We start from the raw sequence: 26,501 nt of genomic DNA on the forward strand, positions 1-26,501 counted from the left end.
TTCACTCCCCATTTTCTCTACTTCTTTTTTTCCCAGTGGCAGAGGGAGACAGGGAATGGGGGCTGTGGTCAGTTCATCACACACTGTCTCTGCTGCTCCTTCCCCCTCAGCGAGCAGGGCAGAATTCCTTTCCCTGTTCCAGCACTGGGTCCCTCCCATGGGAGACAGTCCTCCATGAACTTCTCCAACATGAGTCCTTCACACAGGCTGCAGTTCTTCACACCTTGACCCCTTCCATGGGGTGCAGCCCTTCAGGAAGAGGCTGCTTCAGCATGGGTCCCCCACAGGGTCACAAGTCCTGCCAGCCAACCTGCTCCAGCATGGGCTCCTCCCTCCACAAGTCCTGCCAAGAGCCTTCTCTCCAGCACACGCTTCCCACAGGGTCACATCATCCTTCCTGATCAGCTGCCAGGATCCTTCTGGTCAGCCACTGGCTAAGAAAGAGAGAATCCTCGAGCAAACAACCCAGGCTGCCTTTCAATCTCAGAAGCACCTCCGTGAATCACCTGGAACCCATGGGCTGCCTAGTTTATAGTGAAATTATTACTTTGAATTTCATCTTTAAAATGAGAGTCATAACACTGATCCATTTGTTACCCTAAGGGCTCAAAGCACTTTAGAAAAAGCTCTGCAAGCGCTAGGTAGGTACATCATGGTAAAAGAAAATCAACAGAATGGGAGTGTCTCCTTGCCCTGTGTTTGAAAGCACCTGGCACCTCAGAGCCTGCTCTGCAAGAAGGCTTAAAACATAAATAAACACCTTATTCTGTAACTGTGTCCTGTTTGCTTTGCTCTCAAAGCCAACTAGTCCATTGGCAGGAATAACAGCAAGGTCTGTTTGTAGCAGTTTACTTCTTGTATGGCCTCGAATAAACAATTTCTCACATACCATCATACTATCTTCATTTCTATATTAAGAAAGCAAATCAACTAACAAACATCACTCACTAAAGCCAAATTATAATTTGCCTTTTTTAAATGTTGCTTTCAATACAAAGCATTAGGTGAGCACCATTTCAGAGTAGGTGTCCTAGAAGAATACGCTCACAGTGTTTAGAGAAATGCTTAACACAGGAAAATGCACTCCTTGGGGCTCTTGAAGTTGCGGTCAGGTGATGGTGCTGGTGGCATTTGTTTTATATCTTCACTATTTCTCAACAGCCTCTGTAGGATGGAGAGTTCAGCGCTTAAAAGTGGGAGCTAGAGCAAAGGTTAGGAGACACATACCTTTCATCCCCACCTAAAACACACTGTTAATGCCTTGACAAAGTTATCAACTACATTCCCTAGTGATGGAAAGACTGTAACACCTCAGGATGTGGTGCCTGAGTTTTCTTGGCAGGGGGCACCGTCTCTGAAACCTGGGGCACAGGGAGACAGACAGGGATTCACTTGAAATGCTGGGGTTTGAATCTAAAGATTTCAAACCAGCACTAGTTAGCCTGATTCTATTTTACACTAAGGGCATTTCATACTTCTAAAATATTACATAGGAGCGTTCAAGTGGGCAGATATTGCTAAGTGTTCAAGAACGACTTCACACCAACCCTTCCCTTAACCATTAGCATAGACTGCAGCAAACAGTACAGAGCTGAACTACTATTTACCATAGCAAAGGATAATACCAAAAGCAGAGAATAAATTTAAGAGATGGCACAGAGCTGCTTTAACTCTCAATAAGCAATGAGAGCAATACAGTTCAGTTCCAGAAATACTCTGCTGTTTGAATTCCTCTTTCAGTCTCAACTACAGGACTAAACCCAAAGTCATTTGCCGTGGAATAGTATTTACAAACAGGATTTATTTATTTATTTAAAATAGGAAATCTCTCAAAAAACCACACAGAAGTACACAAAGGCATTGCAGTTTTGCAGTCATAAAGGGTTCCTATACCTGTATCTCCAGTTTCAAGCTGTGTGACACATCCTTCAATCTCATCAGCCAAATGCTTATTTTGTTTGTTTTTTCCTTGCATTTTTAATACATACAAGTGCTCTTCTCCATTTCCTCAGATCTAGACTAACATATTTAAAAGGCATTCAGGATTTGCACTAACATCTAACCAGCAGCAAAAACTGTCATTTTATTTTATCCCTCTTAGCTCCCTGATTACAAAGTTCTATTAACTGAAAGCCAGCACTAGTTCTCAAAGATAATCAAGAAGAAAGGTCAGTGGTTTATGAAAGTAAGTTCTGGTCTCTTGGGGAACTGCTGGGACTTGAGCTCAGTGAGAGTTTCAAGAATGAAAAAACAAGGGTTCAGTGTCCCTCAATCACAGAACCACAGAATCATTAAGGTTGGAAAAGACCTCTGAGACTGAGCCCAACTGTTAACTCAGCACTGCCACCTCCAACACTAAACCACGTCCCTAAGCACCACACTCACATGTGTTTTGAACTCCTCCAGGGATGGTGATTCCACCACTTCCCCAGGCAGCCTGCTCCAATGCCTGACCACCCTTTCAGGGAAGAAATTTCCTACCTGGAAGAGACCAACCACCACCTGTGTACAACGTCCTTTCAGGAGCAATAATGTCACCCCTGAGCCTCCTTTTCCCCAGACTAACCAACCCCAGCTCCCTCAGCCGCTCCTTTTAGGACTTGTGCTCCAGACCCCTCACCAATAGTATAATCCTGGTACTGCTCATAAAACCACACAGATTTCCTCAGATTTGAGGATGACCACTGAAACATCAACCCTCAAAAGGGAATTCCTTACAAATGGTTGTTGCACAAATACTATCAGAATCACATGTGACAATAAGCACTGTCAAGGTCTATACTTCATTAAAACATAGATGCTGATAAAAAACAAGTATTATTTTATATCACTGTCATCCTTCAACACAAAGAATCCTAAAAATTGTTGTAAAATAATACAATTTTTTCCCCAATCCCAATTATGTATTAACACTATGGTCCCAATTTCTTGTGATGTTGTAAGTTCTCATGCCCCTTCAACGAGACCCACATACGAAGATTCTTAGAAACATTTGGTGTAGGAAATATTTGGGACCAAACAACTATTAGCCCTGGACTGCAGCCTGCCATTCTTTTTCCTAATCTGTATGAATCTGACAGAGCTGGCCTGACCTGTGCCCTTTCTGCCTTCACATTTTATTGATCTATAGACTTCAACACTTCAAAGCAGAATCAGAAAACATCTCTGTGCCAACATAAGAGAGGTGCTCTATTAGGTGATCAGCAGGTGATGCTTAGCATCTCACAGCACTGGCAGCCTCTGCTAATAACAATTGATTGGGCTGCAGACCTGGGCACTAATCCTGCTTCCACTGGTTTCCAGGGGAGAATTCCACTGACTTTTAGCAGAAGCAAGGCTGGGCTCTTTGAATAATGATATTTCATTCACAGCATTTCCTGACCTTGTGTGTCTTTCCCCAGCTCTGCAAAGCAGCATGTGGGAATAGCCTTAGTCACCCAATGCCATGTTTTTGTTCTCTTAAGGAACACAAAGGGAGAGAAGTTCCAAGAATGTCTGTCAATATAAGACTGTTCAGAGATGCACAACAAGAAGTGATGGATTATAATAAAGAGGGGAAAAAAAAGAAGTTGTTTGAGGCTGCTTTCCCTGACAGAGTCTCAACATCACTTGATGGATTATTTGTCAGGGTTCACCGTCTGTATCCAGCTTAAGCTACAATGCTGTGGCAGGAAAATGTGTATTTCAGTGTCTAATCAGAATGGCCTGGTCTGTACACTTTCACTCTGAAGAGTGTGCAGTGCAGCTTTTACTGCAGTTTTATTATCCATGATAACCTGATTCACTACTTGCAGTTCTCTTCTCAAACTTTCCTAATTTAAATAAGAAGAATAGAACTGTCTTATCTTTATTTTTACTCTTTGAAAGAGAAAAACATTTACTCCTAATCCATAGAAAGTAAAAAAACTGAGGTCATTTAATCTTCAGTTGCATAATGTTAAGTCTGAAAGGTGACCTCTGTTTTTTTCAAAGGTCATCTTTCATAAATCCTGTCTTTCTGTACCCAGTTGCTCATATCTCACTACTGCTACACATAAAATAATTGAGACCTTTTGTATCTGCCCTCTTGTCTTTATAATTTCTGTCCTTGCTCTTTAGACTTTGCAAATTTTAGGCAAAGAAAACTGAGGGCTATCAACATCCCAAGCATACAGTGGATGCCCCTACAGGCCATAGAATTTGGACCTACTGTTTTAATCTACTAGGTCAGACACAGTCACAACACAAGTGATTTTGCCACAACTCAGTGTCCAAGGAAACTCTGGATCAGCATTCCCAGAGGCTAAGGAGTTGGCAGCCTAAACATTCCTTTTACCTTAGAAGACCTTAAAGATGATCCTTACTGGTATATGGCAAGATTTGTTCCTGCTCTTCCAAAACTACTCGTGTTTCACAGGACTGTGATAGACTTCATACTCCAAAATTATCAGTCAATTGCTGACAACATTTATATTCAAATATATTTTAAATCATCCTACTTGTTGGTCGTCTTCTGGAGCCAGAAAACGATTTTATTTTTGCTTTAAACTAAAATAGGATGAGACTATTTGAATATGCAAAAAGAAGTCTGAGATGTGCTATCACAATTCTTCCTCCCCTCAATAAAATTCCCGTGTTTGATTTTTAAACATATTTTTAATAAAATGTCATATAATAAAATACCAAATGCACAACACACTACATAATGAAATATACAACAAATATTTCAAGACATGATAAATTAATGTAAAACAAGTAGCTGGTGCCAGTGTGATGAATACACTGTTACCTGAAGAACCTGAGGGCACCTATTCAACTCTGTTTAGTGCCTGTATTTGCATGCCCCACTGAGGTTTATTAGAGCCCAAAATACTGTGATGTGCAGCCCTGCTGTGCACATCAACTATCATGCCTAAAGGGTTAACCTGCCCTGGTCACCAGAGTTGTTGCAAAGTGTGTATGGTTCGACATGCTCTAAAAATCAAGGCATTGATTTAAGTGTCTGTGGGCTGATTTAGAATGAGATCTCAGTGTCTCAGACATAGCTGATGACACTTTGAAACCAAAACCTGAAGTGTGCTCTACAAAAGCCTTGTTCAACCAGCCACCACCTAGATCTGCACTTAAGGAACCACTCTTTCTATGTGTCTGACAGGAGCAAACCTGGCAGCCTTGCAGGGCATCTAACATGAACATATGATGAAATTGGGGGAGTTACACAGCTCAATAAAACAGATCAGAAAGCCCTTGTGTAATCTCCAACTCATGTATTTCTCAAAATACGTGTTTTAACAGCTCCTGGAGAAGGAACTCAAATGCTTTACACATCATTTCCATGTAAGATCTGCAACTCAAGACCACAAATTGTGTTCTCTTTTGTTATGTGTTATCTGGGCTAAACCATCCTCCACCATGACCCTGCTCAAGTAGTGAAGGCACACCTAAGTGTTTTTCTGTTGGGCAGCTCTGCACAGCAGAGTAAGTATCTCAAATCCATTTCAAGGGCATAACTCTCCCAATCCACCGTATGGAACTTCAGTGTTACACAGAACAAGGTCTGAAATCTCACTTCCAAGCCACGCCTGAAAGTCAGGTATCTTACAGAGATTGCTTGTGCACCTATCCTGAGGTCGAGTCCCCTCAATTTTCAGCATTTCAGCACCTTCCAAAGTCCTACCTGAAATTCCTCTCTGGACACTCAAGGTCAAAACTACAGTTTAAACTTTTTTGTTTCACTATTCCCCCCTGTCACACGGGATTAGTACTCCTGAACTTTAAGGCAGGAGGCTCCATTTAATGCTTCTATGGCACTTGGAGATCCTCAGAAGTAAGGTGATATGTAAGCACAAAGTATTATTATTATTTAATGAGGTGAGGGGAAGAACCTCTTGCTCCAGAAAATGGGAAGGTTATATGCGTGTAAAATATAAAAACAGCCACCTGAAACTGTATTTGAAGGAGAATTTAAAAGAAAATTGTTCTTTGTTGAGAGTTTCTTTTCCTATTTTGTAAAAAAAAGATTAGAAAAGTACAGTTTAGGCACCTATGACACTCAAAGGCTTATTTTTAGTATATTTTACCTACTGCTTCAACATACAACCTGTATCACTTCACTGGATGAATATCTGCACAAATTGCACTAGTTGGCTATTATCAGATAATTATTACAAAATTCCTCTTCACAAGTTTTAGGTAGAACAACATTAATTAAGTGGTACATACACCCACAGTGAAATGCAAACCTTTGATACCTATAGCAGAATACTGTAGTCCCTTCCTACCAGTTTTGTACCCTGTTAGGGCTTTTATCTTTCAGAATGAATTTAACTTTGCCTCCCAGCTTCACCATTCTTTTCATACAGTTTTGTTTCAAGCCTTGTCATGTCTAAATATGCCGCAACTTTAGGAAATGTCTTTTTTTGTGACTTAGTGTTGTAATTTGAAAGGAAAACGTAAGAGTAATTACTGATGTAATAATAAAACATGAACATACTGTAGACAACTCTGCAGAATTTTAACTAGGAAATGTAGGTTCACAAAATTATCCCCTGTCCTCCTTCCAATGAGCTGTCACCCAGTGCACATCTTACTTCCATGAATTTAATATTTTGAACACTGTCAACTTTATCCCCGTATTTCACAAGCATAAACATAAAGCAAATATAATGCTGCTAAATAAGAGCTTGAAATACAATCTTCTTACAGAAATATGTATGCCTGAAACAGCTCCTCTTTTTATTGATTGCTCTGTGCAAAAATATGAAAGCATAAATACTGGGAGTTGATTTGTTTTAATTTCTTTGCACTTAGACATTGCCTCAGCCTAAAGAAGGATCTAACCAGACTCTGACAGTTAAAGATTAACAGTCCTGCCATACCAACAGGCTTGACAAAGGAGCTTAACTTAATCCTTAAGGCAGTATAAGATGTCTTATGTGTATTACTGCATAGGAGCACAACTTTAATAAACACGGTGGGATGTAATTTTCAGTAGTTTTACTGACGTCAAGTACGGGGCATGAAACAAAAAATAATTGGACAGATCAATTTGTTTTCCAAGGGAAACTATTTTTTAAAGATTACTTTTGTTTTGATTTTCAAAGTCTCGGTGCTCTGCATAGAGTATACTAAAAAAGCTATTCAAAAAAAAAAAAGGCAAAAATCAGATGCAACCTCATCATTCACAATCACAAGGGATGGGACTCGATTTCAGCTAAACTGGAAACTGTCTCACACACTGTTCTGTTACAGCTGGTTTTACCTCTGCTCTCAGTCACAAGATTTTCCTGTGAACAATACAGTCAATTTTAAAATGTTTTGAGAACTTAAATAACTGTTGGTCCTTGGACTTAGTATGACATGGATGAGATCACCTCTTGCACCTTCAAATAGAATTAATCTTCCTTTTTTATTTGCTACAGACCATGAAAATTAACCATCATACCTGCAAGTTCAAATGTTAGGACATTAATTGTCATGTAAAAACGATTTTTTTCCCATTATGCACTACAAATATGATATGTCATCTTCATAACACACTGAAAAATATCCCTAGGAAGTGGCGTAATTTAAAAAAATCATTTCTGAGAAACTTTAATAAAGCTGATGCATCGTATCATCAATCAATTTATTCTATATGTGTCTGAGAGCATTGATATAAGCATAATGGCTCTGGCTCTTTTTAGCATAAAGTCTACTTCTAAAGTGCTCCTAATGCAGCTGTTTCACTGCGTTCCACAGCAATATGAAACCTCAAAGACAGGTTTTCAGGTCCTGTGAATTGTCTCCAATGCAGATTTGATCTGAAGAGATGTGCTATTACAGGTTATATGTATAGGTATGTATAGGACCTATTGCTGTTCCATCCTGACAGCACTGAGAGCTCTCACAAGAAAAACTAAGAGCCAGCTGCACCTTCTTCTAAAGCCCAGGATGCTGCACATTCCTGGTCTTTCAGGAGAGCAGAAACATGATCCCTCCACCTGCAGGAGGGCAACAAGCTGTGAGAAGTTTCAAATCAGCACAGCTGGGAGTGAAAGGTGATTCTAAAGCCTCATTCCATTTCCCAGGCCAAAACGTCCACAAGCATAATTAAAGACACCCTGAAAGCTGTTCTGTGTTGCACAAACTGCTGCAGATCAAAAGGGATCACTGTGCTGGAAGAAATCAGACACATTAATACCAGAGATACCCTCCTGGCCTCAATATCCCTCCTCTACATCTACCAGCTGCACAAAGTACCTCAATTATGCCCTTAAACCATCAGGGAGACACCAACACTACCCCTGAGAAAGAATATTCAGCATATCTGTAACTAGGTTCATTGCTTCTTTGCACTGCTACTGAGACACAAAGCAGATACAGCAAGTGAAAAGTTGTAGTTTTGATTCTACTTGTAAAAAAACCAGAGCTTTTGGCTATTCATAAAAATTAAATCAAAATTAAATCTATTAATATGATAATTACATATGGAAAGAGTAACATTAAGGCTCAAAGGCTCAGCAGTCTCTCATTAATGAAGATATTACTAAATATCCTATCAGCAAAAATTCTTCACTGACCGAAATTAAGATAAAGTCAATCAATATTTCCGAAGAAATACATACATGGTAAGAACACCAGAAACCACAAATGAAAACACAAACATTACAAATTAAATAACCCTATGCATATAGAAATAGACATGCTACAAGCAAAAAACCTCATAGCTTCATTCTCAAACATGATTTTCTAAAGCAAGGCAATTAAAATCCTTTCTTTAACAAGTATCTGCCCAGTGACAGCAGCAGATTTTGTCTTAAGTGGTGACTTAGATGACTACATCATGCTCTGTGAACCTAATTTAGTGTCTCATTTCAAACTTTGAAAACCTGATCCACAACATCATCTATCATATTAGGCTGCAGTACGAAACAGAAATTATGAAAAATAGTCTTTTGTGTCGAGTGTACGCAACACGTGGCAATCTAATGACCAAAATTTAAGTAACAAGGGTACCGTGGGTTACATTTTCCCACTGTGTAAGGCAGAATATTCTTGGCAGAGGACTGAAAATGCTCCTCTGGAGCAGATTAGGAAAACATTCAGTCATGGATTGGAAGGTTTTTGCAGGGAGATGCAAGCAAATAACTGACCGTGCCACCACACAGGCAAGATCTGCCCATGAGCCGATTGTAGGACTCACAGAAGCTTCACAACCACACCACATGTGCTGCTGAGCCCGGGATAACAAACCCTGCCTCTCAGTCAAGCTTATTAGTTCTGGCTTAGCGACGTGCTCAGCGCAGCGGATCCGCTGCCAGAGCAGAGCCCGGGCACCTCCAAGCAGCTCCCAGAGAGGGCAGAGAGTGCTCTCCTCCCCTGGCAAAACCCCACACAGGCATATGCTCACACAACACGGCAGCTGGCACTCGGAAAACCCTCACTGAAGTGCCTGTTGTTATGTGCAGTCCCATTCACATCCGAGGTGGTTCTCATGGATAATGGGAGCAATGTTGTAACAAACTGTCTCAGTCTCTGTAAGGCTCGTGAATCACTATTAAAAACAAGAAGGAAATCTGGAGCAGCGCTACAAAGAGAATACGTAAGTGGATGAAAAAGTGGAAACAGCAGTGGCTTTGCCATAGGTTTTTTATTTGTAAAATGTGTTTTGGATAGTTGTCAATAGCATCAACAATGGCCATTTTATAAAAAGTAAGCGCTAAGGAAGAAATTATCTAAACAAAACACAATATGTTTTGGTTTGTTTTTAAAAAAGAGGAGTTCACCTGAAATTATCCAGGCACACGCAGATGAGCTGAGGAAGGACAGGCAGTACTGACTCTGTGTCACTCTGGCAGCTGCATTCAGACCACTGGCTGTATTTTGAGGTTTTATGCTTCTATTTTAGAGTCAACCAATATGCTGAGTTGTGTAAAACTAACCCTTTTAAAGTGGTATTAGGACCGAAATGGACAGCAACAAAATTTAGGAGCACATTTAACACTATTCTAATCTCTATGGATGTAATTTAGCCAAGCATCAGAAAGACTGACCCAAAGATGCCACACTGAAAGCCAGAGCAGAGCAGGGAAGGGATAGCACAGGTTGCACCACAGCACATACTCCCTGTGAGCCCCTGAGCTCTGCACGAAGGTTGAGCATAAGGTTGGGAAAGAACTTCTCCCATGCATTTGGTCAGAAGCCTTTTCATAAGGACTGTGGACAAGTTTTGGAGATCATGTTTTCTAAACATGCCTTCTCTGAGGCCAAATGTTCAGTCTCTGCAAGTACAAGGCGTATATATTTTGGATGGCTAAAGTTAAAGAACAGCCAGTATTTCAAATGCAGTTTCAGACCCAGGTACTGCACTTGAGAGTTGCCCAGAAGTGTTTTGGGCATGTCTTTACCATTATTGCCTGGGCACTCCACATTGCTTCAGCTTATCTTGAACCCAAACGCCACAGAAAGTACAGTGCCAGCCCAGCTCCAGAAAAAATGTAGCTGCCAAAGGTCGAGATTTACTTCTCAGATACAACGTGACTACTCTGGTTTCAAACTAACAAGCCCGTCTCAAACTACACCACCCAGACTTACTGACCCAGCCTCCCCACCCAACTTTGGAATCTCTTGCATCATTTCATCAGCCCGTAGCCCCCTGTCCGCTGCCTCAGTCGTGTGCTTCCTCAGAAGCTCGTTTTTTGTACAAGTCACGGGGGTGAAGTTTATTGAAATGGAATAACAATGTCCATCCACAGAGGATGGTAGTGCAGGTGAGAAAGTTTGGAAGGTAACAAGCCTGGGTGTAAGTCATGCCACTGCAAAGCACAGCTTGGGGTCAAACTGGCAGGAAAGGTTTTAACCTCATGCAGGCGAATAGGTAAGCAGCATGTACTTGCTGATGAACAAAGTCTCTAGAAACTTATTTCTAAGCCAGCCACTTCCTAAGCATGACAATCGTTCTTTAACTTTCCTGAGCACAAAGCTGGGTACAGATGTACCTTTGCACAAACTTGCACTGTGGAATTTTTCTTTTCTTTAGAGATAACTCTGAGACTGATGCTCTGCTGAATGTTATTACATCTACTTTTATGACCTGCTGAGGGTAAGATATATTCTGATTTAATACTGTCCAACAGCACAAAATTTACAGAATATTTTATTTCTGCAATATTAACATCATGCCAATACCTGAGGATGCTAATAGCATACTAAAATCAAAATATATTATTTGCCTAACAAAAATGCATATTCCAAATATATCGACTGGTCACTGAGAAACATTTTCCTCTTATTTTCCAGGTTATTTCTAACTAAGCCACCCATTCTGTAATGGAAATTTTTGTACAGCTGCAAAGAATTCCTAACGTGTTGTATTCAATGACAAAGCACACATTTATATATTCTTGTTCTATGTTACTTAAAACAGTCCAGATTATTAAATCTAAATTAAGAAAACCTGATCTATGCTGCCTATATACCATATAAACCCATTACTGTTCCCTTTCCTCGGACAATGAACATTTTGCACTAGTTCACTGCCATTGTGAAAAAATAGTCTAGTAATCTATTAAATATATCAGTTTGCCCTCTCTGTGTTTTAAAATAACCCAATCTTATTCTGAAGTTTTCTCACAAGGTTCCAGTAAGGATTTAGAATTTATTATTGCACTTAACATACACATTGTGCTTCTCTTAACACTGTGTCTCTCTGAATACACAGCCCAGACACTGTTACCAGACTGGCCTAACCTCAGTTCAAATGGAATATTCTCTGTAGGAATGTGCACGTGTTTCTCAGTGCCCAGCTCTGGCTTTCATACAGGCCATCCAGGGGCACCTCAGAGCTCCACTTCTCCATTTGTGTTTTGCACTTCTGTTGCAAACAGACTCTCTGAAGGCAGGAGGTTTCAGCTTTGACTTGCTTCCTCACTTCCCATGTGACTTTTCTTCTTAAATGTATTAGGCTATCTTCAGAATGACAATGGAGAACAATTAATAGCAGCTTCTGAACTGAAAATATTTGCTTTTCCAGCTGGTAGCAAACTTCAGTAGTTAACCTGGTATTAACACTTCAAGCTTTAACTATTAGAGCACAAGAGTGATGCCTAAGGGAGATTGCTTAGGGATGAGGTGAAATGGAGTGAGGTGAATATCATGATGCTTCACCTCACCTTCAAAGCAGCTTTTGTGCTGTCACATCTGCTTATATCAGCACCAAACGACTGCTGATTTGATCATAATTGCCCTAATTAGAAGCTCAATTAATACACTGAGTTTTCTCCCTAGCAATGCCACCTCAGCATCAAGGATGTGCATACGGAGTGTTACTGAGCAATACAGGTTAAACTAAGAAGGAAGGTCACTGGGAAAAGGAAACTACCTGCACTCTATTGTTTTGAGGATATCACATAGTTAGGATGACACTCAATATCCACTTATGCCCCAGGACAAGCAGAAAGGGAGAACTTAAGGAAACTCTATTGAGAGATATCCATCAGCTGTGAGCAAAAATTACATTTCCTGTCATTGAAAATCTCATTTAGTTCAGACTTGCTTCCACCAAGGATTAAAATCCTTCAAAAAGAACACTTTGTCTTCACAGGAAGATGAAAATAGCCTAAAATGCTCACAGTGAAAGATCATGTGAAAAAGAAGTGCACAATATGGCAACTTTAAATGGTTATCAAATGTAATATACTTGAGTATATACTAGAAATACAAAGGTGGTCACTGAAATTAATGATGTAAACGAAGAGGAAAAAAAATTGAGGGGTTTTTCATGAGAGACGAGCAAATCTCAGTAGCAGACAGAGTATCACCAATTCCTGCCTGGAAGTGTTTTGTATATCCATCCAATTAAGAATTTTGCATGTTCACAAAAGAAGACAGGTAAGCAGACAGCATATTTACTCATTCCTCACTCTTCACAATTTAGGATAAAGGCTGTAATCCAAATAAATCAAAAAAGGCTATAATCCAACAATCAAAAAACAGCAGTGCAAACCAAACAAAAACATCTTCATGCTTCTGCAGTTTTTCTTCAACCAAGAAAAAGAAAAAAGAACTCTCTGTCTCAGTTGTAAAAACAAGATAGCGTATTATGACCCATATATGGTATCAGATATTGCTGTGAGATGTGACTTTTTTATAATGTGAGAAAATTAAAACACCATTCTGCATCAACTGTCTTGACCTGACCAGCTACCTATTTATGTTTGTAATGAAATCCATCATCAACATTTTTTGCTGTAGCCTCTGAAATAATCTCTTTGCTTCTATTTCTATGAAAGAATAAAGCTGCATCACAAAGTGTCACAGAATACACGGGGTAAGATCTTCACCTGGTATAAACTCCAGTATTTTCTCTTGTTTTCAGTATTACAACAATGATTTCCTCTCCTTTATCTTCTCAACCAGCAATAAATGATCAGAACTAGTTTGTGATGGGGTTTTATGCATCATGTTATATTAATGACCATTTACAACACCAGGTACTAAATGCACACCACACACCTTTCAGTTTTCAGGGACATCTCAATATTTCATAGTGTCTGTGCTCTTTTGAGACAATTTTTTAAGCAATGGATCCTGACCTCTGCCTGGACTCAGTACCCCTACTAGTTTGATTTTATCTTTAACAGTACTTATTTTAGAAAGAATTAGGCAATAGTGATAACTGTAAAATGTGACTTGTTTTTATTATCCTGATGGCTAACATTTGTGATCTCTCTCAAGCACACACTGGAGTCAGAATTCTACAAAAGATGTGTCCAACTACAAAATATGGCCTTTTTCATAAAATAAATGTATAAACTGCACAGCTAAGTGACACCTATGTGTAAACCTTTAAAAATATTTGAAGGTATTCTAAGCAGGAGCAGTGCCAGGCTAGAACTACTGGTTCTTTGCAGAGGTGCCAAGCAACCTGGAAAACAGGAAAATGTACCATCATCTCCTGCCATTGTTGAGCACTCTGTATTGCACACCATGTGTCAGCACCTAGAGCACACAGAAACTGCCAAAAACTTTAGACAAGGGTCATCAAAATGAATGAACCCAATATTATGGTCTATTAGGCTGAAATAGCAATAGCTCAGAAGTAAGAAAATATAAAGCACAGGACAGTCATTATTCAAAAGTTGGGTAAATCTGGTAAAACAACTGTCTCTGCTCTGAGTGTGTGGATATGCAGTTACATTCCCTGACTGTCATGGTCCTTTTTTTTTTTCTCTTTAAGCTGTGAACTTTATAAGGGTTTAAATAAACGCACAGCTTATCAGAGTAAAAGGTGACTACAGTACCTTAAAATAGAAAGCCAAGAAGCCAACAAAACACTGAGTACGGGGTTTTTGTGGACTCTCACCTTGCACAGGTCTCTGACAGATGGAAGTGTCCCAAACAAGGTTATTCTAGAATAAAGTCTCCCCCTTGTGGATCTCTCACATAATAAAAGCTCCATCAAATACTTAATTGCATAGTAAAGTTTGTGTTCCTTCCTTTGCAGGTAAGAATTCCAGGAGCAAACAGGAACATGTAATGAAATCATGGTACATGGTTTATTTAACTCAGTGGGCTTGATCCCACCTCGGGCAAGAGAAGTTGTTTTGCTGTAAGATACTTTTGATTTAATACTTACTAAAAATAATATAAAACATGGCAAGACTCCCATCCTATTTGAAATGCACAAAGTTTACTATCTTGGAAAAAATAGTTTCCTCCAAGAGTAACTTTTTGCGTCTCAGAGATTAAGGAGCTATAGCACTATTTGCAGAATGGCTCTTCCTCAAACACTTCATTAACTACACAATTCTCTGATCTGCATTAATTTAAAGGGATCACAAAGATTTCTTTGCATATGATAATTCACATTATCATAAATTAAGAAATCATTGTGATCACTTAAATTACCATGTTGATCTCAATGCTCTTTTAAGGTACTTAAATGTTGTTCTAATAAATCATGCACTTGGTCTGCAAGATTGATTTTGATTTTTTTAAAAAATCTTTTAAGAAACAAAATTCTTGATGGCTTGAAATACCATTCAATCACATACGTGACAAACTGATATTTTATTCACAGTACCAACTGTTGAGTCAATACTGGGTAAAAAGCTTTTTAACTGTCCAGAGATGTGTTCCCACATTCATTTCAGAATAGTAATATAATGGTTAAATATTTATTTCTTGCAAGTTCTGGAACAGTGCTAGGTTTCCTACTTTCATTAACAGTCTGTTATTTGTATGCAGTAATTGCTTTAAAAATATTAGCATTGTAATTTCTTGCTAGCACTGTGACAAATCAACAGAAAGGCTTATCCCCACGCCTGCCCACTGAAGAGCAGAATTCCGCTTCCCTCGATGCCAGTAACAAAACCTCTTTAATTTCGGGATTACGCACAAAGAATTCAGGAAAGATGTCAGTCTGACAGTCTAGGACTCCTGTCCTTTCTAACTGCAGAACAGATGCAGTGCTACACCCTGTCAATGTGCCTCTGTAGGATGCAACAGCTCCTCCAAGTAGGAGGGAAGCTGCTTCTTCTCCACTTCATTTCAGTCCTTGACCTCTCAACAGCAACTATCAGCAAACTATATTTTCTGTTCCAAATGTGAGATCTTCTAGGATGCAACATCTGGCTACTGGGAACAAAAAAAATATCCTATTTATTCGTTTCAAACATCCATCAACAATGACTGTCAACTGCTGCTGCTCTGGGACACACAGAGGAGAAATGACAAGAACCCACTTGCGTCTCTGGATCCACAGCATCTCTGAACTTGTTTGTTTCAAGAGTTCAGTTCAACAAAAATTAAGTGTGCACTGCTAAACTGTGACAGGCAACTGAAGCTAAGTAAATGGGTTCTGATCTCTGATGCTTGACTCACAGAAAAATGGGCTTGCAGAAACCATGAAGGCAAAGCGCTATGAAACAAAACATTACAAACCTGACCAAGAGACAAGAAACTCCTGCAAAAAAATCTCTTTGATCCAGTAAAAAAAGAATGTTAGATATTTTGCTGGTTTCTCAGAGACTGCCTGCTTCTCTTGACAGAATGGATGAGAAACTATAATTCTTACTGAATATGAAATAAAAGGAGAAAAATAATTGGTAATTACAATATTGCAAGCTATATTTCAAAATCATTGGTACTTTACTAAGTGCCTTGATTTTCTGGTAAATAGTCTCCACACACGATCATCCACCACTACTAAATGAGCTGTATTGCTAGTAGTGACAGACATTTGTAATACATGATATTTCACAGTGTGGACAACTGTTAAATTTTATTCCTGAAGAGAAATGTCTGTACTGCCACATATTTACACAGCTTCTGTAAGTGTCAATCCTCACACTGTGATTATGGAGTAATACTGAGTTTTATAATACTTATCATACAGTTTTCATATAGCATTGCATACTTACTCTCATTAAATGCACAACATTTGGGTGCAACACCACGAACATGAAATAAGATTTTTGTATGAAAGCAAACTATGAGATCCAGAAACAAGAACACGTTTCAGCTCCTGGATCTGTAGATCTAGACATTTAGTCTACTGGTAACTGTCACTCATGCATGAACACAAACCAAGGATGAATTTTGTGTAATGGTCATTCAGCTTCAGGTCATTCAATCTGACAGAAAATCCCAAGATTCTACATGGGAAATTAAGGAGACTGTACTGTGAAAAATCTACCATTCATTGTCATTTCACACAGTCACCTCTGTGCTATCAAAACAGCACGGACCATTGCTGAACTCATTCCTCCCTTACCTTTCCAAGCCTGTTGTCCTCAAACAACAGGTGCTTTTCATCTCCTTCCAGACCTCCCTCCCTGTCTCTTCACATCCTTCTCACAGCTACAGAATTTTATCTTGCTCTCTTTATGTTCCTTAAACCTCCCTGATTCCCTCATTTTTTCTCACTATGGGCTGGACTTTTATGACACCTGCTACTCAAGCTGTCTTCTCTGCAGTTTCCAGTGTTCCACCCAAAACACATGTTCTCTGAAAACGCTTCATTGTTTCTCAGTTCTTGCCATCTCTCCCCATTCTCACCATCACTGATCCTGCATCCTTCTTCTCCCAAACCATCAATGCTGTGATCTTTTGCATTCTCCATTTTTTTTTTATTCTGCAGGAAACCTCTACGTTCTGGGATTGTAAATCCATGTCAGGTACATGGATTACTAAGTGAAATTACTAAAACAAATACACTATCAAGAGTCAAAGCCCTTCTCTCCCCCATCATTCCCTTACGTTAATACAGTGCCCTCACTGCTCTGTATACCACAGTGGCAGAGCTCTCTGCATGATCTCATGTGCATTAAAATAAGACAAAGCAAGCTGGGAACACAGCAGGGATTGTGCAATATTCTTTTTGACCCACAGAAGTTATGTGGAAAAGTTATTAAACCTTCAGCAGATTATTACTGTGAGGCATGAGCTGTGTGAAATGAAACTCAGAAATGGAGTATCTGTGGGGTTCGGGCCACATTACAATATATTAAAAAGCCAGAGAATCATCTTTCTCCAAAACACTGGGAAACATTAAAATTACCCCGGAAAATAATAAACACAGAATAGTGATTTTGAGTATGGTCTGTTAATGAGGGCTGTTTGTGAGTCAGGAGAAACCAATGTAAGTTATCAGTGTCAGAGGGCTACTCACTTATGCATCCTAAAAATCCACAGATGCCTTTTCAATTACTGCTGTTTACAGAAATCATGTGCATATATATCTACACTTATCACTACAGTCATGTTAAAGAAAAATGAAGGAATTACAAGGGGACATCTCACACAGTAGGAAGCCTGTGGCCAAACTTGCTTTATCTATAGACATTACATTTGAGAATTTCCAGGCGAACCAAGTAAGAAAGCAAATAAAGCCCACAAGGCACCATCATGTGCTATTTTTCTGTGTTAAGAGCCCTACAGATAACTCTTGCATAGAAAGTGATGCCAGAAGGAACAATAAAAATCTCTGTATATCAAAGTCACTAGTCTTCACACAGTACCTCTAAACTGAGCCCAGTAACGTGTTTGACAACCTATCTTTCAGAAAGTTGTCAGTCTGGATGTGAAAACATGAGAAAGTTAAGAATCCTCACTTCCCTTGCTTATTTTTTATTGAAAATTTTTACTGCAAGATGTGCGTGTACTAAACATTATCTGGGGTTTTGGCAGAGGAAGACCTTGGAGTTTCTAGGTAAGTGCAACAAAACTGAACACAGCACAAAAGTAGAGGAATCCGCCTTCTCAGAAAATTCCTGAAGATCAAGTATCTCTTCAGAATGGATGTGCCACCTTGCTCACTTTATGTCACTACATATGCCCTGCGAGCTATCAAAGCTTAGTCTGCCTATCTCTGGTAAACAGGTATTACAGTCTGAGAATCCAGCCTGGTGATTCCTCTGTCAAGGGGAGGGACATAATTTTGTTCAGCATTAAATAAATGCCCCCCAATTTCTATAATGGTAACTATGGTTGGCAACTTCTGCTTCCCAAGAGGTGGATGAAAAGGTCATTTGTGCAGGAGACATTCTTTTTGGTTTCCCATGACAAAACGAGCTAAGAATAAACACCTACTTATTGACCTTCCAGTAAATAAACTTCATTCTTTAACCCTTATGACTATCACCATAAACACACATTTGTATTGTAGCTATAGCATCCAACACCAGAAACGAAACACTTCACCCTCCCTCTCCCTCTGCGCAAGGGAGAAGACAACCAGCACTGCACACATGCCCAACCGCAGGCTCACACCGGGTCCTGACCCCGCTAAGTCGCGCCCTCGGGGCCAGGCGCGACGGCACCCGAGGGCTGCATTAGCCAGCCCTGACAGCGGGGCACGGCGATCCTGCCCAGGGGGCCCGGGCATCTCCGGGGGGCACCAGGGAGAGCTCGACAGGTTCCCCCCGCGGGGGCCGGGAGAGAGGGGCGGTCCCGCGGCCGGCGGCTCACCTTGTGCTCCAGGACGCTGATGTATCCCTCCAGGAGGCCGGCCCCGACGGGCAGAGCCGGGTGGCGCTGGCCGCGCTCGGGGGGCCGGCTGGGCACCGCCGCCACCTGCTGCTGCCGCCGCCGCGGCTCCGGGTGGCCCCCGCCGATGCCGCCGATGCCGCCGTACATGAGCAACAAGCTGGTGCACATGGTGGTGAGCGCCAGGCAGACGGCCAGCCCGTGGCGCTGCGGGGGGCAGAGACACAGCCGGCTCAGCGGGCTCCCCGCGCCGCGGGGCCCAGCGGGGATCGCCGCTCCCCCGCCGGCGCACCCGCAAGTTTCACCCGCCAGAGACCCGGCAAAAGTGCGGCAGAACTGGGGAACCCCCTCCCTCGCCCAGCCCGCTCCCCTGCCTGCCACCCTCTCCACCAGCCCTGCTCCTTCGCCTCTCCTCCCCTCCGAGCGCCCGGCTCCCCCGCGCCTCATCCCCGAGCCGCCGTCCCCCTCTGGGCATCTCAATTCGTGCATTTTAAGGAGTGTTGGGGACTGGAGCGCTTCCCTCCGCCCAGATACCTCCAGCATCGTCCTTTAAGCAGATCGGTTTTCTATACGCTCCTTAAAACGCACACACACACACACGCAGAACCCCGCAAACCACGAGCAAACACGAATAAAAGAAAGCAGGCGGAAAGTTCTTGGCCGCCGCCGCCGCGGTTTTGGTGGCCTCCGCGCGATCCCGAAGAGCCGGGGAAGGATGGAGCGTGTGCAGGGTGCCCGGGGCAGCCCCGCGCCTCTCTCCTCTCCTCTCGTCCCCTCCCCGCCGCCGGAGCCGGGATGAGCAGTGCCAACAATGCACTTACCATCAGGGTCTTCATTTTGTGCGCCTCCCGGCCGCCAGTCCTCCCGCTCCCCGCTAGGCTCGGCATGGCGGGGAAGCCGCAGACATGGCTCGGCCAGGGAAGCGCCGCCGTGGCGGGGATTAGGGGGGAATTACACCCGGCCGGACCCTCGGAGCCTGCCAGAGCCGGGTCCTCGGCTGCCCCGCCTGCCTCCGCCCCCGCCTCCGCCTCCTGCTGCCGGCGCAGCGGCGACTTCAGGGCAGGTGGAAGTTAAAACTTCTGCCTCCCGCTCCGCCGCTGCTCCGCCGGCGGGCACCGGGCAGGGGTTTCCTCTCTCCCTCCCTCCCCCTGCCCAGGCCTCCGTCCCGCCCCTGGCACCGGGGCACGACCCTCACGGCACGTTATTTGTATTTTTCCCAGCGGGAAATTTTCCCGTTCTGCCACCGCTAGCCGGGTTTCCTGGAGCTGGCGGCGTTCAGGCAATACTTTAAATTCACGTTAGTAAAAAAAAAAAAAAAAAATCGACGCCCTCAAACTCCTTGCGCGGCGCTGACAACACCCTCTCACACAACCTTTCCCGAGCTCTAACAACCGGCTTCAAACCCTTTTGACAGAAGCTTTCTTCGTTTTCTAAAGCAAATCTGACAGACTTGTTCCCCGTGCCATCTCTGGTTTCTGAAGGCGGACATTTTCCCAGTCTCACAAGCAGCCTTCTAAACTTCTTTATTCTTTATTTGTTTGTGTTAATGGTGTTTAGTTCAGTTGTGAAAACTTTGTTAGCAGACCTCATAACACGTAGACTTTTTGCTCTGGAAATTCCACGTTTATAAATATACCCCTTCTAAACAAGCCCTTTTAAGGTTGATCTCTTACAAAGTTATTAGACTGACAGCATTTTTAAAATAATCTATCTCCTAATCATGAAGTTATTTCACTTGAAACTACTCATGGAAATAATAGTTCTAATATATGGCTTCACATCTAACCCACAGCTATATAGTATTAAAAATTACATTAAGGAGAAAACTATCAGCAGGGTAACTCAACCATGGTCACAATAGCAGCTTTCTCAAGGCTGGAATTGTCATTGAAATCCATTTTTTATCTTTACTAATTCATTGGAGGACTAACAGTGAAACAAATACCATCTCTAGCATGGGCACAGCACGCAGCATTTAGTGCCTTTTAAGAAAGTAAAAAAGAAACAAGAATGTATGGTACATCAGCAGATAGAGCAGTAAACACATCATTTCACATAAGAATGCCATATTGCACACATGCTTGCTATTTATTCAGTTTGTGAGTTTGGTTTCAATAGTACCAGTTGTTAAGACAAACGGAGCAATATAAGAAGAATCTTATCTGGTCTTGGTAATTCTTTATTATGTGGTTGCACTTGACACTCAAATTAGTGAAACAAAGGGCCAACTTGATGAATCATTGAAAGCAAATTATCTGTGGCTCTCCAAGGCTTCCTGCAAGAGACTACAAAAGGCAGCTCATGCATTTTACAGTGCTGTTTCTCAAATACCAGCAAGCAGGTTGCTGGTGACTGACCTTTCTGCGCCTTTCTAATATATTTTACCATGCCGAAGTGAAGCATCATTTTTGTGATTTAGGCTCATGGCTGTGTGTTAGACATCTGTTACACAGTATGTCTGACCAAATTCATTAAACTTATGGGTTTTGGTAGAATAGGCTGATTTAAAAATCTACTGATAAAGGAGACAAACTAAATTTTCTAATTTAATGCTTGACTTGAATAATGTCCAGCTTTCTGCTCGTCAAATATTTAATTAGATTGCCATGTTGGTCATAGACCGTATTCTTGGCAGTCAAATGCTCACTGAAACAAATACAGTAGTGTAATGTAAATCCTACGGAGGTTTTCGTGTAAGCATGGGAACTTTAGAAATCGTCTGGAAAACAGCCCAGCTATTTAATTTAATTTAAAATTCCTATGAACTAATAGTTCTAGCTGTCTGGAGGTTTGTTTTTTTAACACTGTTGGAGTCTGTATACATGTAGATATGAATCTGTATACCCAATAGTTAGACTTGCAAGAAGAAGAGCACAGGCTGAACTTATAAGCATTTAATCAACTTGGAAACGAGTCAATACAGAAAACTCCTTAAAGTCCATCTGACTTCCTGCTTCAACCAATTTATTTTCTATATGCAAGGGATACTGAACATGCATTTCTAGTCCTCCTTAGAGCTGGGGTAAAGACAGATTCAAAAATAAACAGCTGCTTTCCCTAGCACGGAAGAAAAAATGGCAGAGCGATAGCAAAGTCTGACTGAGGAGAGCCTTTCATCTGCATGGAAGAGACTGGATTGTCTCCTCTTCCAATTTACCCTTCTCATTTTCACCTTTCTGGTAGCTACAGGCTGACAAAATAGTCATATGGAATAAAAATCTGCTTGTGGCAGCTTCAGGAGGACCTAAGATGCTAATGATAACATAAAAATCCATGTAGAGTGAGAAATCCCTGGTGCAGATAGAGACAAACCTTTAAAAACTGACAATGGACTTGGAGCAGCAGAGTCCTTTCACCGATGCCTAAATAAAACTGCTTAAACAGCAACTTCCCCTGAGCTGTCTGGATGAATGAAATAACTACCTTTTTATAATGCATTTTAGCCCAGATTGTCTTTCAGAGGTTCCCTTAGGGAGATATAAAATAGCCCTTTCAAACTGGGGCTGATTTCTCATGAAGTTCATGTAGAGACAACATAGCATAATTTACACCTTAATATAATGAACAATTATAAACCTCCTTTCCACATTATGGTTGGCCTGGACTGAGTGCTGGAGTGGGGGAGCCTCTGTGCCAGTGCACCTCAGCAACTGGTAGCCAAACTATTCAGTGTGTTAGGATGAGGGCAGTGGCTGGTGTGTTGATGATCCAGAGGTTGTTTGCCAGGACATTTTCCCTGAGTGCACTGTCTACTCTCTGTGTGACTCCAGCAAACCCTGCTCTGAACCTCCCTGTCCCATTCTCTTTCCCATCACAAGGCAGGGTGTTTGCACGTGCAGCCAGTACACAGAGTACCTCCAAACTGGAAGCTGCAGCTACCCTTCAGCCCTGTCACCTCCTCAGAATGAAAGCCCACACAGTCTTAAATGTTTAATTATTTTGTGACTCATTGGTGGCAGTGTGGCTCCTTTGCTGGGAAAAAAAAAAAAAAGATAATGTTCTAGAGAACTGATTTAGTTCTGTGCCTAGTTTTAAACAGAGTAAGAAAGAGGAAGCTTTTGTTTATATACTACCCTTCACAAAAGAGTGAGAAGAAAAGGGATCTGGTGTGATATAAGTAGTTAAACTCTAGGTGAGTTCTGTGTGTCACTCTGCAGGAGTGCTGAAAGCACTTAAATACATTCCCATCACGCTATGTGTATGTGTTTTTCAGAAAAATATTGGTGATAGAAGTGCTTAAAATAGAATGGAGGGGAGAGGCTAATTGTGTCAGGACCACTTTGATATCCCTATGCCTTCGAAATTAAGAATCTGAGTTACTAAGATTCTATAGATGGCTAAACATGAGAAAATATTTGTTAAAAATTTAAAACGAATCTCAAAGTGACTCCTGTTAAAGTTGCATCATTTTGTCCTTTCCATTATATCCTGAGGTTTGTGAAGCCCTGGATCTGTCTTCTCAAGAATGACTCACTGGAATTACCTTCTACAGCCATTTTATCCCTCTCTGCTTGCTGGGGCAAGGAGCTCACTAGGAAGTATAAAGCTCTCACTTCTGCAGCCTCATAAGGTATGAGCTTAAACCATGATCACTAGTGTAGAACAGAATATTGCTTGTCCTGGGCCTGCAGCCAGTGACATTTGTGTGGGTGGCTGGGAGTGCCACATTTCAGAGGGGACAAGTAAGCGGTTTTTGACTGACTACCTAAAAAAATGAGACTAAAGGTGCTAAGGAGGTTGGAATATGATGGAAGCTTGTGTGGATTAATGGACAGCAGGGCAGTCAAAGGTATATAGGGAATGAAATATATCATACCGATATCACCTCCCTGTGTTGTTTTATTATTTATGTATATATGAAATTTTAACCTCTTTTTCCTGAAAGAAGGGGCTGTGTTTTTGCATTGCAAACACAACCAATGGAAAACATTCAGCAGCCATAAAGTAATGAGCCTACACTATAGATTTTTCAAACTGCCCAGTGATTCATGAAATGCTTTTTGAAACTGAAAATATGCATTGAGGATTGGTCAAAAAAGGTAGAAACGATATTATAGATCAGTCAATACTGTCTCTCCTTTATGAGAGCAGGCTGCCTTTGAACTTCTGACAGAAGCAAACAGTGATAGATGCATAAAGAAATGAAATATTGCATGGAAATAGAAGTGCAAATGAAAACAGAAGGGGGAAATAGTGAGATAAGATCTGCTGAATCTGCTGCTTTTTTCTTTCTTATTTCTTAGTTTTCTCCCCAATTTAGGAAGCATAAATCTAGGTACTGGGTGTTTCAGAAACAATGTTTAGCTCAACTGAATGGACTCATCGGCTTTAAAACCACACTTTAAACACTGTGCTTCATTCTAATCACTTTTTTGGAGGGGAAGTTCAATAAGACATATCCTGCAATATACAGTGTACTCAAAATTCCACTTCTAAAATCAGAAACTTTGAAGATTAAGAAATTGGCACAGGAGGCTACAGATGGAGGGTACCCAGTACCACTTGTGGAAGCCACAGGATGACCAGAAACTGTTCTCCACGGCCTTTTGTTTTACCATTCACTACCAAAACTAGAGAAGGAAGACATACATCCTGTCTATAAACAGAGCACAGATTTAACATATGGACTAAAGCAACTGAGAACATAATTACTACAATTTGGTAAGGGATTGGATACATTTGAATATTCTGGAGATGTCTGCTGTAATGTAAGGGATCTCAACAGGATCATGAATGCCTCAGTTTTCAGAGTCTGAATGCTTGTTCCTTTGCAGAGAAAAACTACACCAACAGGAAGTCAAACTGTTAAATGGAACAGAATTTCTAAACTTCAAAATAAAATTGTCAAACAGATAGAAGACATGAAGCATTAGAGGAAAAAAGGAAGCGAAGAAGGATAAGTGCTCATTATGGATTGGTTTGCAGTTCTTTATGTATTATTAGAGAGTCGATAGAAAACTCTCCTGCTATTACTAACACAAACATCACTTATGATGACAGCCTGAACAACAACTGTGGCAACAAGGGGATCCATTAGCATCAAACTGAAAAGGCACAGTCACAGAATCAAGTAAAGTCCTTCAGTGGCCAAGCTATATAGATCTTATTTTGATAATAGCTACTGTTCTTATTATGTTTATAGAAACCATCTTTACTATCCGCATGGTATATTGCTATATAAGCATATATGCTAATTCAGAGCAATAAATCACTGTACAGTGTGACAATAGCTGTCACTGACTCCTGTCATACCTCAGAAATTTCATCCTTGAGTCCTGCATGCTCCCAAAATTACGTAGTGGCCATCTTTGCGATGTATAAATTTCTTCCATTTACCCAGCACACTCCAGACACAGATACCTAAATGAAGCCCTGGGGCTTTGACCTTACTGCTGAGAGGTCCTGAGTACTCTTGTTTCCCAAAGAAGTTGACAGTAATTGAAGGAGGGTCTCAGGTGAGCTGCCTGTTAAAGACAGTGTGGTTCTAGCCATTTGGGGACAGACTAGGCCAGCAGGGATCACGGGCCCAGGGTACAGTCATTTTAAAGAGACAGTGGCCACGGTTCTGTAGCTTGCTTGGTTAATTGCACATGAACATGGGATCTGAATCCACAAGAGAGTACAGAATGGCTATAAAATTATGTCCTGTATCCAGATTGGGTCCTGCAAACCACCCTGGAAAAGTCTTCTAGCCAGGATGAACAAGCACTGTAGGAACCAGCCTGAAACAGTTGGGAGAGTTTCTTCACTGCAATAGCTGCCTAACCGAATGCTTCAAACCAGCTGCTAAACCAGATAGATGGTTTTCCCTTGTGATGTACTGTGTCCTTGTTTAAACATTTCTGCCATATTAGTGATATTTGCCACTCTTAACCAAATACAGAAAACAAGTCTTCTCTATTTCATGCTGGATAGATATCCTGGGTGTCTACTGGCATCCTCAAATCACAGATTTAGAGCAAATCCATGGCTATATACACTCATTTTTCTTTCTTACACTTCAGGGCAGAGGACCAAGTGCAGCTCAGCTGCAGAGCTGGATCCAACATTTCCTGCAGCAGCTGTACCCTCCTTTCTTTGAACTGCTATTAATACTTGTTATCACATTCCCTAGCCTTTGTCACCACCACCTGCCTTGTGCTTTTTATTTAAGTGACAGAACTTTAAAAAATCCTGTACTTTTCCCAGTTATGGTATATATTTTATTCAAGGTGATGACTATATATCTTTTCTCTCCCATAAAATACAGTGCCAGGAACATACTAACTCCAGTTTTGCCACAGTACTTTTAATACCATCTGATTATTTCCTTGGTGGGAAATGCATTTGGCCTCAAACACTCATATTTATCTATTTACTTTATTTTTCCTTTTTGTTTATGATTTTGGTTTAGAAGGGATTACTTTGATGTCCTTTAATCTACAATATTTTTTGTTTGTATGGTAAATATCTCATTTTATTTGTTACCAAGAGCCCCCACATTCTGTAAGGTTTGTTCAGTCTTGCGTGTGCTCGGCACTTGAAAGGTGAAGCTTAAGCTCTGTAGGGCATGT

At 41.2% G+C, this 26,501-nt stretch overlaps 1 protein-coding gene across 2 annotated transcripts in view; it reads right to left on the bottom strand.

Moving 5' to 3' along the window:
* The window catches only part of ST6GALNAC5 (ST6 N-acetylgalactosaminide alpha-2,6-sialyltransferase 5), a 70,917-nt gene extending 50,716 nt beyond the window's left edge, over window positions 1-20,201 (bottom strand). The window contains exons 1-2 of one of the 2 annotated variants that reach the window (XM_051796093.1): window positions 19,770-20,194; window positions 18,931-19,155 (exon numbers count right to left, since the gene is read on the bottom strand). In XM_051796093.1, coding sequence (XP_051652053.1) covers window positions 18,931-19,155; window positions 19,770-19,835 — 291 coding nt within the window. In that variant the 5' untranslated portion in view covers window positions 19,836-20,194. Of the gene's footprint in view, window positions 1-18,930; window positions 19,156-19,769 lie in introns of both variants that reach the window. The other variant, XM_051796094.1, reaches the window with a different exon arrangement.
* Window positions 20,202-26,501: the final 6,300 nt, after the last annotated feature.

Source organism: Manacus candei, unplaced genomic scaffold (assembly GCF_025592945.1).
Source record: "Manacus candei isolate 608988 ecotype Guabito, Panama unplaced genomic scaffold, ASM2559294v1 h1tg000044l, whole genome shotgun sequence".
NCBI classification, from domain to species: domain Eukaryota; kingdom Metazoa; phylum Chordata; class Aves; order Passeriformes; family Pipridae; genus Manacus; species Manacus candei.